We start from the raw sequence: 13395 nt of genomic DNA on the forward strand, positions 1-13395 counted from the left end.
CTACCGATGAAACTACTGAGCCAAGATCTAAGAGAAAAGAGAAAAGATCTACGATCTAAAGCATATGTTTTGTCATTTATCAAATTATTTGATTAAATTTTTAGTGAAAAGCCAAATGCATAAAGGAATAAGTATTTCAATATGAAATTTATTTGTTTTTTGAATAATTATTTTAGTACTTTTTTAATAAATTTTAATTATAAATCAAGTTTAATAAAAAAAATGGGTGTTTTTAAAATTTATATATTATATATCACATGTATTATGTTTCAACCGCTATTGCACCCGCTGATCAACCAGTCGTAAACCTCCCGCAAACGCACCAATTTTAAACCGCTAAACCAGTCGTTCAAAACGCTTAATAACACTTGAAACCGCAATCGCCTGCTTCCGCAATCTTCCGCAACCGCAACCGCAGCGTTTGAACCAGTCAGGCCCTTAAAAGATTAAATTTGTTGGGTTAGCTAATCTATGTTTGAATCTAAAAAGCAGCATTGATATGTTTAATTCATTTAATTGTCGATATATTTAGTCAAATTGACGTTAGCCTAATTGGCGTTAATGCTATTAATGCTTTTTCCGCAACATTAAAACAACAACAAAAATTTCAACATCTTTTACAACTTAAAAAAAGGTTCAAAAGAATTAATTAAGAACCTATCTCTAAATTCTCAATCCTCTAAAACAAAAACATCATAATTAACGAAACTTAATAAGTATAAATATGTGACCGGATCCGAAATATTGGATCCACCGGATCGGAGGGAAAAAAAAGCAAACCCGTGCGCCATTAACAAAGAGGTCGAGCTTGCTTGACACCACACAATGCATTCTCCTCGTAAGTTATTTCACGCGCGTTCATCACTCGCCACGCGCCGATCAACGGCTCTCGTCGTATTAACTTCCCTAGCTATCGGAATCGCCGGTTTCACATTTGGACTCGCCGTGATTCTTTTACCCGGTCTCCGATTAACCGGCCGTAATTGCTTGACGAACACTCCTCCGAAGACGGTGAGAGTCGTTTGGGACGTCACCGGAAATAGTAACAATGGCGATGTTGGTGGTGGTGGCGAAGGGAAGAGGCATAAGGTTATGGGATTCGTTGGTATTCAAACCGGATTCGGATCTGCTGGCCGGAGACGATCACTTAGGAAGACTTGGATGCCGTCAGATCCCGAAGGACTTCGACGGTACTTATTTATTTATTCATTCTCTTCCCATCATTGTTCTTGTGAGTATCTGTTTGAATCATTGCATCACTTAGACTTTGTTTGATCTGGATTTGAATTAGCAAATCTTAGAGTCTTAAGAGATTTTTGCGGATCTTACTTGATACAATGCTCAAGTAAAAGCATTGAGGAACTTGGTTTTGGTATTGATCAAGATCAGGTGCTGATTAGTGATTAGTGAACTTTCATTCGCAAAGTCTCACCAGATTCAAGAAATTAGAGTTTGGTCACCTTAAGGGTTCTTGTTTTGCTGTAGTACATTGAATCTTGGATCTGCTTGTGTGTTTGCTTTTTGCCACTGAGTAAGACTGTTATATGCAGCTTGGAAGAATCTACAGGATTAGCAATCAGGTTTATGATAGGGAAAACGAAAAACGAGGAGAAGATGGCTGAGCTCAGAAGGGAAATCGCAGAGTATGATGACTTTGTACTGCTAGATATCGAAGAGGAGTATAGTAAGCTCCCTTACAAAACGTTAGTAAGAGTGAATTTGTTTTTTCGCAGATCTTATCTAACTCAATATGAGTCAAAAGACTCTAATCCGTGGTTTTTTTTATTCTTCTTTGTTGTTATAGTTTGGCTTTCTTCAAAGCTGCGTACGCGCTTTATGATTCGGAGTTCTATGTCAAAGCTGACGATGATATATACTTGAGGCCAGATAGACTCTCTCTGCTATTGGTTAAAGAGCGGAGTCACTCTCAGACGTACCTAGGATGCTTGAAAAAGGGTCCGGTTTTCACAGATCCTAAGCTTAAATGGTAAGGATGAAAAAGTTCAAACGCAGATCTCTTAATACGAAGAAGGCAAGTACAAAACTGAGAGAACTAATGTATGCTTGAAAACTGGTGGGATCAAAATTGGAATTTTTGCAGGTATGAACCATTGTCTCATCTGTTGGGAAAAGAGTACTTTCTTCATGCTTATGGCCCGATCTATGCTCTCTCTGCTGATGTGGTAGCAAGTTTGGTTGCCCTCAAGAACAACAGGCATGTTCCCTTTGTATATAACTTGACAAAAGATCATAGTGTCCGTTTTGCTTTGTAAAGAAATAAATTTTTGTGTGCAATTGCAGTTTCAGGATGTTTAACAACGAGGACGTAACAATAGGTGCGTGGATGCTGGCAATGAATGTCAACCACGAGAACCATCACGTCCTTTGCGAACCAGAATGCTCGCCTTCCTCTGTTGCTGTTTGGGACATCCCTAAATGCTCAGGTTCTGTGTTTTTTATTTCTTACAGTTTCAATAGTAGTAATATGATTAAACACTACGTGATTCTGTTCTGTCGTTCAATTTAACATCATAACAAACTAAGACAACCATTTGATCATAAGTTTTGAAGAGTGAATCTGTAACTGGTGCAGGTCTGTGTAACCCAGAGAAAAGGTTGTTGGAACTTCACAAGCAAGAAAGCTGCTCGAAAAGCCCGACTTTGCCATCAGATGATGAATGATATTATTTGTCTTATTACCTTGAAATGTCCTTATAAACATCTTCTCAGTGGTGGAAGCTCTCTCACTTGCAGATTAATTTCTTCAGGCGAACCTGTGTTTCACATAGATTCAAGTTTAAGAGTTCCACTCAAACGAGGAGCTCAACAACAAAAGACAGGCCAGCGAGCAAAAAAAAAACTCAAAAGATATGCACATGGATTAAAATTTAAAATAACTTTGCTCCAAAAGCAAAAAAAAAGATAATAATTAATTAATTAAAACATAAACTGTTTTGTTAGAAGAGCATTATATAAGGCAAGAAGTTCCAACATACAACTTCATAAACTATACAATTCCAAAGGTTCATTACCAACTAATAAGAGCTGGTAAATGATGTATTCGTTGGACCCAAATTCGTCCACTCCTTGGAGAATTCCCAAACTCCCATCCATATTCCATCGTCAGCTTGTCGGGAGTTATCAAACCTTTCGGAAGTTGAGAGTATATTGTTGGTTACTTAAATATTGGGGATGGTTACCGAAAATACACATAATATCTGTAAAATCTCAAACATTGGTTATTTATAGTAATGTACTTAAAATATCTTATAATTATTCAAAAATATCTAATATATTCAGATTTATAATTGTAATTTTGGGTATTTAGGTTATTACAAATATAAATATATATTTGTATTTTGATATTTTTTGAGTACCTACGAATATCAAATTTATTTCGAATTACATAATCTTTATTTGGTCTACTCTCCTGGTCACTCATTCTTAATGGTTATGGTTCTTCAGATAAAGAAATATATGATACATTCAAATTTTTCTAAATATTAGCTAGGATCCATTACCTCTAAATATTGGATTGGTTTGATTCAGTTCAGATTATTTTTCAATGTCATTTACTTGGAGTACAAAGAAAATTAATTTGAGATATACATGCTTACAAACTGAGAATGCATCATTGTGCACATGTACATAGTGATGGCCTGATGGGAATAAATGGTAAAATATATTAAAGATGGTGCTTCATTTCAAATGTTGTCTATATTTAGTGTTTATGAACATATCAATTTGGTTTTCATATCACAGTATGATGAAATATACTATATTTGGTTTGATAAATTTAAGAATGTTGGTGATGTAAACGTGACTGGATTCAATATTCTTCTTATAAGCAGGGCCGGCCCGGGGCTAAAGCCCAACAAGCAGATGTTTTAGGCATCAAAAATATATCAACAATTTAAGGGCACCATTTAGCAATAACATTCTTTTAGTACAGTGGTGAAGTCTATGTTTAGTAGCTCATGATTGTCGGGTTTGAGTAATGAAATGTGCAGTTTGCCAATTTTAATTTTATTTTGGTTTGTTAATGGGCTTTTTTGCTTTAGGCAGCAAATATATTCGGTCCGGCCATGCTTATAAGTGTGGAAGAGGAAAAAGCGGAAGATGAAAGCTCGTAGAAGATTCTACGTAAAAGAGAAGGAAAAAAATCAACTGAAAATGGAAATAAATCTAAGGTGAGGAAACTGAAGTTCCAAAAGGAATCTTTTGCTGGTCCTAATATAAGCTTTAAATGCATTTGAGAGGTGGTATTCCAACAAAGTCAGTTTATCATTTCACCATGAATCAAGGGTACAAACCCAACAGGACAAAACGTAACAAGAAGTTTACAATGAAAATCGAAGATAAGATAAAGGAATAGCTACAGTTTCTGGAGGACAAGTTGCCGTTGTGGCTTACCGAGATGATGGAATGTGTTGTTTGTTGCAAGGATATCCAAGTCTACTCCTAGTACTACAAAGGTATCATGGTGAGCACATTGATCTGCCTCCTCCTCCTCCTCCTGCTGCTACATACCTTCCTGAACTTGAAGAAGTCATGGCTGCAATCAACTTGCACTCAATGGATTCCCCTCGAGTTGTGGACCTCATCAAAGATGTAGGTGGCTTCATCTAAAGGTATCATGAAGCCATTAGCCGGTGTGTTAGTCCGTAAATTCGGTTTGATGGTTTCCTATTCTCTAATCGATGCTCTGTTAGGGCACCTAGTAATGGGCACAATGCCCACATTTTAAGTGATTGATTATGGATTTGATTTTTAGAGTAAGAAGAGTAAGAAGGAAAAACCCATGATGTACCAAAAATGATCATAGATAACTTAAGGGAAATGAAAGGAAAAGAAATGAAACTGAACCATTTTATAACATTCACAAAATATCAAATCATAGTGGACAAAACTATCAAAAGATGCAAAAGAAAATATCTTCACAATCAATCTGCCACTTTGTGGATCAAAATTATAATTAACCAGTGTTACCAATGTGTGGAAGTCGATTTCGTTAATTAATGTCATGAATAAGAAAGCTGGATTTGCGTTAGATTCGGAAATGGAAGTCAAAATGGGCTTATTAGGCCCAATCATGGTGGCATTCTTTAAAGGCGGTAACGAGCAGAAAAGAAAAAAAAATGTAAAAAATGTTTTGAGCTTGCATACTGTATTTACGTGAGATTTGGAATCCAAGTACACACACTATTAAAATTTACATATTTATAGGACAAGATATCATACTGTAAAAAAAAAAAAAAAAAAAAAAAAAAAAAAAAAAANAAAAAAAAAAAAAAAAAAAAAAAAAAAAAAAAAATATCATACTGTAAGAAAACAATTATATACATTCCTTTGTAAAGTGACGAGTTAAAACGAGGTGAAGATAAAATGAAAATGAAAGGATTTTGTCATTATGTTCCACGTGGGGGTGGCTCGACCCCTGTGTACTATCATGTGCTGAATCTAGAGAAGCATTCATTATCATTTATAGGGAGATCAGTTTAGGATGTTCTTACAGTATAAATATTGTGAAAATAATGTAAGATCAGCAGTTAAGAACTTTTGTTAAGAAGTTAGCTATTGGGAGAACATGTTTAAGATCTTAAAATTTAATAATATAATATTCTTAAACATATTACAATTATCAAAATTTATATAATAACATTTTAATTGCAAACTTATAAAACTTTTACTAAAATTCAAAATACAATACTAAATTTTTATGAAACAACAAAAACATTAAAGATAAAAAAACATATTAATTAATTAAAGCACACAAATATTTTATTTAATTAATATATAGTTTACTGTCCAAATTTATTCCATATATTCTCAATCATATCCTCTTTTAATTTGTGAAAAATTGTTTGCAAAAAATTGTATCCATTCACAGCTTGCCACGTCAGCTTAGAACTGAACCAAGATCAGTTTTACATCAAGAACTAAAAAAAGTGTTCTAAGCCACTGTTCATTATTTTTCTATTTTTTTTGGGCTAAGAACACCTCTCATGTTCCCTATAAAAATGGCCTTAGTCTCCTAAATCTTCAATTCTGAACCATTTCACTTTTCCAATTTCGAAAAAAAAAATCCATTACTATAGTAATTTATAGTATCTTGAAAATGTATATATATAAATTTAATTATATATAAGATGAAAAAACAAATGTCCGTACATATCAAGCAAGATTTGAGGGGAAAAGAAAGATAGAAACATTCTAATAAGAGTGAGTGACTGAAACCATTTTGGGTTTTCTGAATTTCTTTAGTTTCTGCTTATCTCTAGACTAGATACCTCTTTTGGACGAGAGATGTCGCAGTTTCACTCCTTTGGAACTTGCATTTTCCATTTTCGTCTTTAACATTTTCTTTTCTCATCCACTTTTGTGTGAATATGTGTAAATCGGTAAATATTACATAAGGTCTGATTTAGTTTTCGAGATTTTCAATTTTATCAAACTAGAATTAAAAAAATAATTAAATAGCTAAATAATAAAGTTACTGCAAAAACAATCGGTCTATAAACTATATATGATGCAATTATCATGGCAGTGGGGTTTTTTTTTTTCCTGGCCAAAGATATGTAATCAAATAAATATATGATTAATCTGCATCGTGTATAAATTCGATAAATCACGTACGTATCATGCTTCAATTGGATTCTGGGACTAGGCCATGCCAGAGTGTGCAGCGTAATCACATCTAAACAGAGACACCAGTGATGATGGTTACCTCTGAGTCACTGACGTCACCATTTGAAGGACAAGCGTCATCTTTGACCAAATCTACATTTGCTTTCACCATAAATTTTACTATTATTACTTTTTATTATTGGCCCTTATAACATTTACTCTCAGTTTATTTCCCTAGTTTTATAGCATCACATTCGAATTTTCTATTTGAGGTAACATAAAACAAAAATGATCAAAACAAAAATTAGTGGGAAATTTCTTGTTAATCTAACGAACGGTTATCAAACTAAATTTATTTAAATGATAAATTATTAGTGTGAAAATGACGAAACTAACAGCTTTTAATCCTCTATATAATATTACGGAAGTATACAACTTTTTTTGTAGACTATATAATAGTTATAGGTTATAAAATTATATTATTATTTGATTCATTAGTTGGTTACAAAATATGTTAACCATTAGTTATATCTAGATTTAGGATATTCTTAAAAAGGATATTCCAAAAAATAAAATAAAATCTTCAAAGAGTATATTTACACAAGACAAAAAAAATCTCATAGATTAATCACTCTTAAGTGTGATTTCGGATTATGCAACCAAAATAAAATCTTACCTAATACCTATCCAAACTTTTAGTATAAACTATTGACATCTCCATTCACAGGAATACAATATATTCATACCAAAAAAAAATTATTTATTTAATCTGGATTTATAGGTTAAAGGAAAGTATATTAATAAAATTAATACATTAATAATTTGAGTATATTATTTGTATAGTCTGGATTTACGGGTTCACTTGATTATTGATAATCGAGATTTACGGGTTCTCTTGATTATTTTAAGTGTATTATTAATAATAATAAGGAATCTTGAACATAAACCATAATATCTACTGAAAAATTACATTAATCATTTACACTATTATTAGCCAATTAATTCGGAAGAATAATACCACTTTAAGGAATAAAATATATATAAACAAATTTAACAATATAAACACATGTTTTACAAAATCTTCCGAATTAACAAATGTAAGCAATATATGAGTTTAAATGTAATGGATTATATGATAAATTGAGTTATGATATTTATAACTGACAATGGTTTAAATGTAAAATATTAAGATTATATGATAAGATTGTTTAAAAATTAATAAAAATTATAAAAAAATAATTTTAATATACAAAATATATATATAATTTCTGTAGAAAATAAAGTTCAATTCGTGCTATAGCACATGTATTTATCTAGTTAACATAATAAAATGTGACTGATTCTTTGCACACAAAAAAAAATGTGATTGATAAAATAAATAACCATACCAAAGACGGTACATGTGAAATAAGTTATTTTACTCTTTGGCTATTTTAAGATTTTTTAAATGCTCCTCACTTATAAAATTATCTATTGATTCAATTGACCGGCCGGCCCATTTTGAAGGTTGATGTACGATTCATATACGGTTTATAAAACATGACCGGATTAATATATTGAACGACATTGCACTTGAACCACCTACATAGCCATCCACATGTATCATACCGCAATTTTCTTTTTGTCACAATTCATTACCATAAAAGCTATAGACAATAGGCAATTCAAGATTTGTAGAACACTTGCATTTATAGGAATTTTTTCGAAGTTGGATTCTAGATTCATAGAACACTTACTCTGTAAAGCATATGAATATATGCCTTTTTCCCATCCCTTTAAAGTCGTTATACTCATAATTAATCCACATCAATATAAAGTAACATTTCAAGACAAATTAAGGGGTAATTAAGTTTAAGACATGCAACTACACAACAGCTTAACTACGAATTGAATATGCATAACTACAATGAAGAAATTTTAGTTTTACACGCCAATACATAAATTTCAAAACATGACATCAACATTTATGTTTATCACACCGTTGAGAATATCTGACTCGGATTGTCCCGAGTGTCGACTAGATCGAAGAATATAGAAAAATAGTAAGGCTTTTGAATTAAGTATTAGCTATTACATGGAGCACTTACTATTACATTATTAAAAGTTTCTTTAACTACGTAACTTGCTCAAAAAGAAACCACTGTGCATATATAATGGCATATTTACAAAAAAATATACGCATATCACAAAACATGTGGTTCGAAGCATGTGAAGTATAACGCAAGATTTCGGTATATTCTATGCTTGATGAAACAATGTTACGTGAAAACACAATCATAATTATTATCTAGGTTACAAAATATTCGATGCTTGATAAAACAACGTTTTATGGATACCTTTAAAAAAAAAAAAAAAAAAGAATACACACAATATTGTGTAATGCAAGTGTCGGTATACCAAACCCACTACCACTCTCCCGAGTTATATATAACCGCTCCATTATCTATCAATCAATCTACACTTTAGCTAGCATACGTATAACCGACTCAAACGTTTTGCTTTTGTTAAATAACAATTTCACACACACACACACATCTACTTTAATAACCGGATCTTTAAATTGATAATATGGCCGGATTTTAAGAATGGAATCTCATACAATATCGAAACCTGTTTCTAGCTATTGAATTTTTTACAAAGGCTCTTTAAAGAGATAAATAAATTGCAATGCATGGCCAAAAGAGAAGCATAATCTTTGTCGCCAAGTGCTATTATTTTCTGATATTATTATTTCATAATAAAGAGTTTCGATTCTTTATCATTATGCATGTTGGAAAATTTGATAATTGTTTTGTTGTCCGTTTAGACAATTTTATGTTTTTACCAAATTGCATGTTCACTTAGATGTAATTTGTTTTAATTTGAAATATCTTTACACATAAGCGTAAATTTAGGTATACGGAAAGATGGAATAAAAAAAGAAACGAGGAAACCAGAAGAAGAAAGAAATATAGTGCGAAAGAAGCCAATAGCGATAACTGCAAACTACGAGGTCACTTATTACATTTTTTGATGTGATTATTGATTTCCCTATCATACCCAAATCTATCTTATAGCTTCTCTACACATTTTGAACCAAAAAAGAAAAAAAAAAGCTTCTCTACACATTTTTTTTTTAAAAAACATTATTTTACCTTTTACATCAATTTAATAATATGATTCTCAGTGGCTTACTTTTGTTATCGAGTAGGATGTATATTGATTTTGAAACGTTAATGAATTTATTCTATGTATCTCGTATTAGTAATTAATGTGATCTAATTTCGTTGCGTATTTAAAGAAAGTTTGATTATTTGTACTTGTAGTTTGTTATTTACTAGCTATAAACTTAAAACAAATCGGGTCATTTGACGTACTAGTTAGATGAATTGGTTCATTTGATTAATAAAGAAAATGAGTTCATTGAACAAAAGTATATATTATTAATTAAATGCATTTATTTCACTTAACTAGAAATAAAAAGAATTGTTTTTAAGAAAATGTGTACGATAAAACACAAAAATTGATATAAAAATGTTTGTATTATCATCTTGTTTTTTTTTTGTTTTTTTATATGATCAACAATATGATCATTTTGTTTTTTATTGCTCTTTAAATGTATTCTTGGTTAAAAAAAAAATGTATTCTTGGTTTGACACAATGGGTGTGAATGGTTGTAGCGATCAGGCCGGACAAATTTGTCTGCGGACTGAACCACTTTTTATTTACCATTCAGCAAATATTGTCTGCAGTGGTGTGATCTAAATAAAGCAGAGACAAAACCGCAGCGGACCAACTGCAGACTGATTGTGCATACAAATAGAATTAATCCGTAACGGTTTATAGTCCGCCTTAAAAATGAAACGGTCCAGACTGCAAATAGATTTGACCACCCTAAATGCAGTTACCATTCAAACCCAACATATCAACTTGTATAGATGTTATAGGAGCGTAGACATCACTTCTCATAAATCGCGAGTTGGGCTCATTGGATGTTCGTAAGCTCCAAAGTATAAAGAAAAATCGAACAGTACCGAAAGCGAAGTAAGCAGATTTATTTATTTAAGTATAATTATTATTTACATATATATAAACAATTATTATTTTTTCTTAATTTTCTTTGTTACTCTGATGTTCAACGATAAAGCGAAAAAATGGAAAAAAAATAAAATAAATAAAAGCAAGAATGAAAACATGTCTCGTGAAGCAGCAGTTGAACAAGAACTGTTATTTTTTGCACAACATTTATTATATTACTATTACCAATTTTTATTTTCATTTTTTTCGGGATAAATTTCCAAAAAATGTATTCCATTAACTTATACCAAAACTTTAGCAGAGAAAAATATTCACTTAAGAAAGAAAAAATTACTACTCACTCTGTTTTAAATTAAAGGTTTTATTGTATATTCTTGACAAAATATCTAATTTTATATCTATTTGATATCTTAACCAATTAAATAAAAGTACGATAAATTAATATGCATGAAAAATGTTTGTTAATCCAATTCTGTCTTTTTCTATTTTTTAAACTTTGTTATTAATTTATTACATTAATACCTCTGCCTCCCATTTTTGTTCTTTGTTATTATCATTAACTTTATTTTTCCTTTGTCAAACTAAAATTAATGAATTATGCAACTTTTTAAAATATAATATATCTTTTTTGCGAATTAATAATATTAAATTGGGTTTAATATTCGCTCTCTCTCTCTCTCTCTCTGCTTCTCCATCTTCACTCCTCTTCTTCTGTGAACCTTCTCTCTCTCTTTCTCTTTCTTTCTCTTCTTCTCAGAGCAACTTTCTCTCTCTAAAAGGCACTCACATTCATTCTTTGCTTCACCCTTTTTTTATTCACGAGATCCCCCTCCTTCCTCCTTCCTCCTTCCTCCTTCCTCCCTCCTCCCCTCTCTCTCCTCTTCGATGCCTTTTCACAGAGTATCTAATCCTCCATTCTCCACTCTTCTTCACCACCACCGTCTTCTTCTTCTTCTTCCCCATTAACGACGACCATTGCTCACCGGAGTCCCTCCCTAAAACTCGATTAGGGTTTTCTTCAATTCTCACAAAAGTCCAATCCTTTCGGAAAAAAAAAAACTAAAAATGCCAAAGTCAGTTAAACCCATTCCTGAATCTGACAAACTCGCCGATCATCTCCGTGATTCATCACTCACCTCCGATATCAACAAACCTGACTTTCGTGAATTAGATCTCGGTTCACCGGTTTCTCCGCTTCGTTCTCAGCCACGTGGACTCAACAACAACAACACCACTACCACCACCACTAGTAGTAGCAGTTCTAGCTCCTCCGGATCTGTTACGGGTCGGGTTCGGAATGGTCCGGCTGTTATCGGAAGATCTAACTCGGCTCGTAGTCAATCTGGTTCGTCTAGTGGTGGGAATAATCTAAGACNTCTTCCCCATTAACGACGACCATTGCTCACCGGAGTCCCTCCCTAAAACTCGATTAGGGTTTTCTTCAATTCTCACAAAAGTCCAATCCTTTCGGAAAAAAAAAAACTAAAAATGCCAAAGTCAGTTAAACCCATTCCTGAATCTGACAAACTCGCCGATCATCTCCGTGATTCATCACTCACCTCCGATATCAACAAACCTGACTTTCGTGAATTAGATCTCGGTTCACCGGTTTCTCCGCTTCGTTCTCAGCCACGTGGACTCAACAACAACAACACCACTACCACCACCACTAGTAGTAGCAGTTCTAGCTCCTCCGGATCTGTTACGGGTCGGGTTCGGAATGGTCCGGCTGTTATCGGAAGATCTAACTCGGCTCGTAGTCAATCTGGTTCGTCTAGTGGTGGGAATAATCTAAGACCGACTCAATCTAGATCGGACTCTGCTACTTCTTCCTCTTCCCATTCACAACCACTCATCTCCTCTGCTACTTCTCCGGCTACCACGTCCCCGGCGGCGAATGTACTTCCTACCGGAAACATTTGTCCTTCCGGGAAGATCCAAATCACTGGAATGACACAAAGCCGTTCGAGAAGCGATGTTCTTGGATCTGGTACTGGAACTTATGGACATGGGAGTATAATGCGAGGTGGAGGAAGCAGTGTATCTCCGGCGAAACCTATAGCCGGAGGAGGAGGAGGAGGATCTCCTACGACTTCGCCGGTTATTGTCGGTAGCTCTAACAGAGGTAGTCCTGTTGCAGCGGAGAGTTTATGGAAGAAAGCAATTTTAGGTTCGGATGCAGAGGAAGTGAAGAGAGTAGGGAATGAAATGTATAGGAAAGGTTTGTTTAATGAGGCTTTGAAGTTGTATGATAGAGCGATAGCTTTGTCACCGACAAGCGCAGCTTACCGGAGTAACCGAGCTGCGGCGTTGACTGGTTTGTCTCGAATTGGTGAAGCTGTTAAGGAATGTGAAGATGCTGTTAGATCGGATCCTAACTATGCTAGAGCTCATCACCGTTTGGCCTTATTGCTTATTAGGTAAATTTCTTCTCGTTTCTCATTGCTCAGCTAGTGGTTCTGCTCTGTATTCACTGTATCATCATAATACAGAATCTTTATCTGTGGTTTGCATTCACTGTGTCTTTAATTACTTGGTTGCATTGCAGATTAGGTCAGGTTAATAGTGCAAGGAAGCATCTTTGTATTCAAGGGAGACCATCAGATCCCATGGAGTTGCAGAAGCTTGAAGCAGTGGAGAAACATATGGCCAAATGCGTAGATGCGCGAAGACTTAGTGACTGGAAAAAAGTTTTGACGGAAGTAGATGCTGCCATTGTCTCTGGAGCCGATTTGTCTCCTCAAGTAAGAG

General features: G+C 33.6%; 2 protein-coding genes across 4 annotated transcripts in view; both read left to right on the plus strand.

Moving 5' to 3' along the window:
* Positions 598–2897, plus strand: LOC104742849 (probable beta-1,3-galactosyltransferase 14). Its single transcript, XM_010463907.2, has 6 exons — positions 598–1190; positions 1551–1703; positions 1805–1987; positions 2102–2215; positions 2302–2444; positions 2594–2897. Exons 1-6 carry the CDS (start codon positions 826–828, stop codon positions 2680–2682), a joined length of 1047 nt encoding a protein of 348 aa, XP_010462209.1. The 5' UTR covers positions 598–825; the 3' UTR covers positions 2683–2897.
* LOC104742850 (TPR repeat-containing thioredoxin TTL1-like) overlaps positions 11339–13395 on the plus strand; it is a 4650-nt gene continuing 2593 nt past the window's right edge. The window contains exons 1-2 of one of the 3 annotated variants that reach the window (XM_019236257.1): positions 11339–11655; positions 12079–12828. In XM_019236257.1, the coding sequence (XP_019091802.1) occupies positions 12133–12828 (696 nt within the window). In that variant the 5' untranslated portion in view covers positions 11339–11655; positions 12079–12132. Of the gene's footprint in view, positions 11656–12026; positions 13065–13192; positions 13389–13395 lie in introns of those variants that run through there. The other 2 variants (XM_010463908.2, XM_019236256.1) reach the window with 2 other exon arrangements.

Source organism: Camelina sativa, chromosome 14 (assembly GCF_000633955.1).
Source record: "Camelina sativa cultivar DH55 chromosome 14, Cs, whole genome shotgun sequence".
Taxonomy (NCBI): domain Eukaryota; kingdom Viridiplantae; phylum Streptophyta; class Magnoliopsida; order Brassicales; family Brassicaceae; genus Camelina; species Camelina sativa.

Excerpts from the sequence above, each read along its gene's own strand:
- LOC104742849 (XM_010463907.2), top strand. The coding sequence starts at position 826 with ATGCATTCTCCTCGTAAGTTATTTCACGCGCGTTCATCACTCGCCACG. Across the intron at positions 1,988-2,101 it reads ACAGATCCTAAGCTTAAATG|GTATGAACCATTGTCTCATC; the intron begins GTAAGGATGAAA and ends GAATTTTTGCAG. Across the intron at positions 2,216-2,301 it reads GTTGCCCTCAAGAACAACAG|TTTCAGGATGTTTAACAACG; the intron begins GCATGTTCCCTT and ends GTGCAATTGCAG.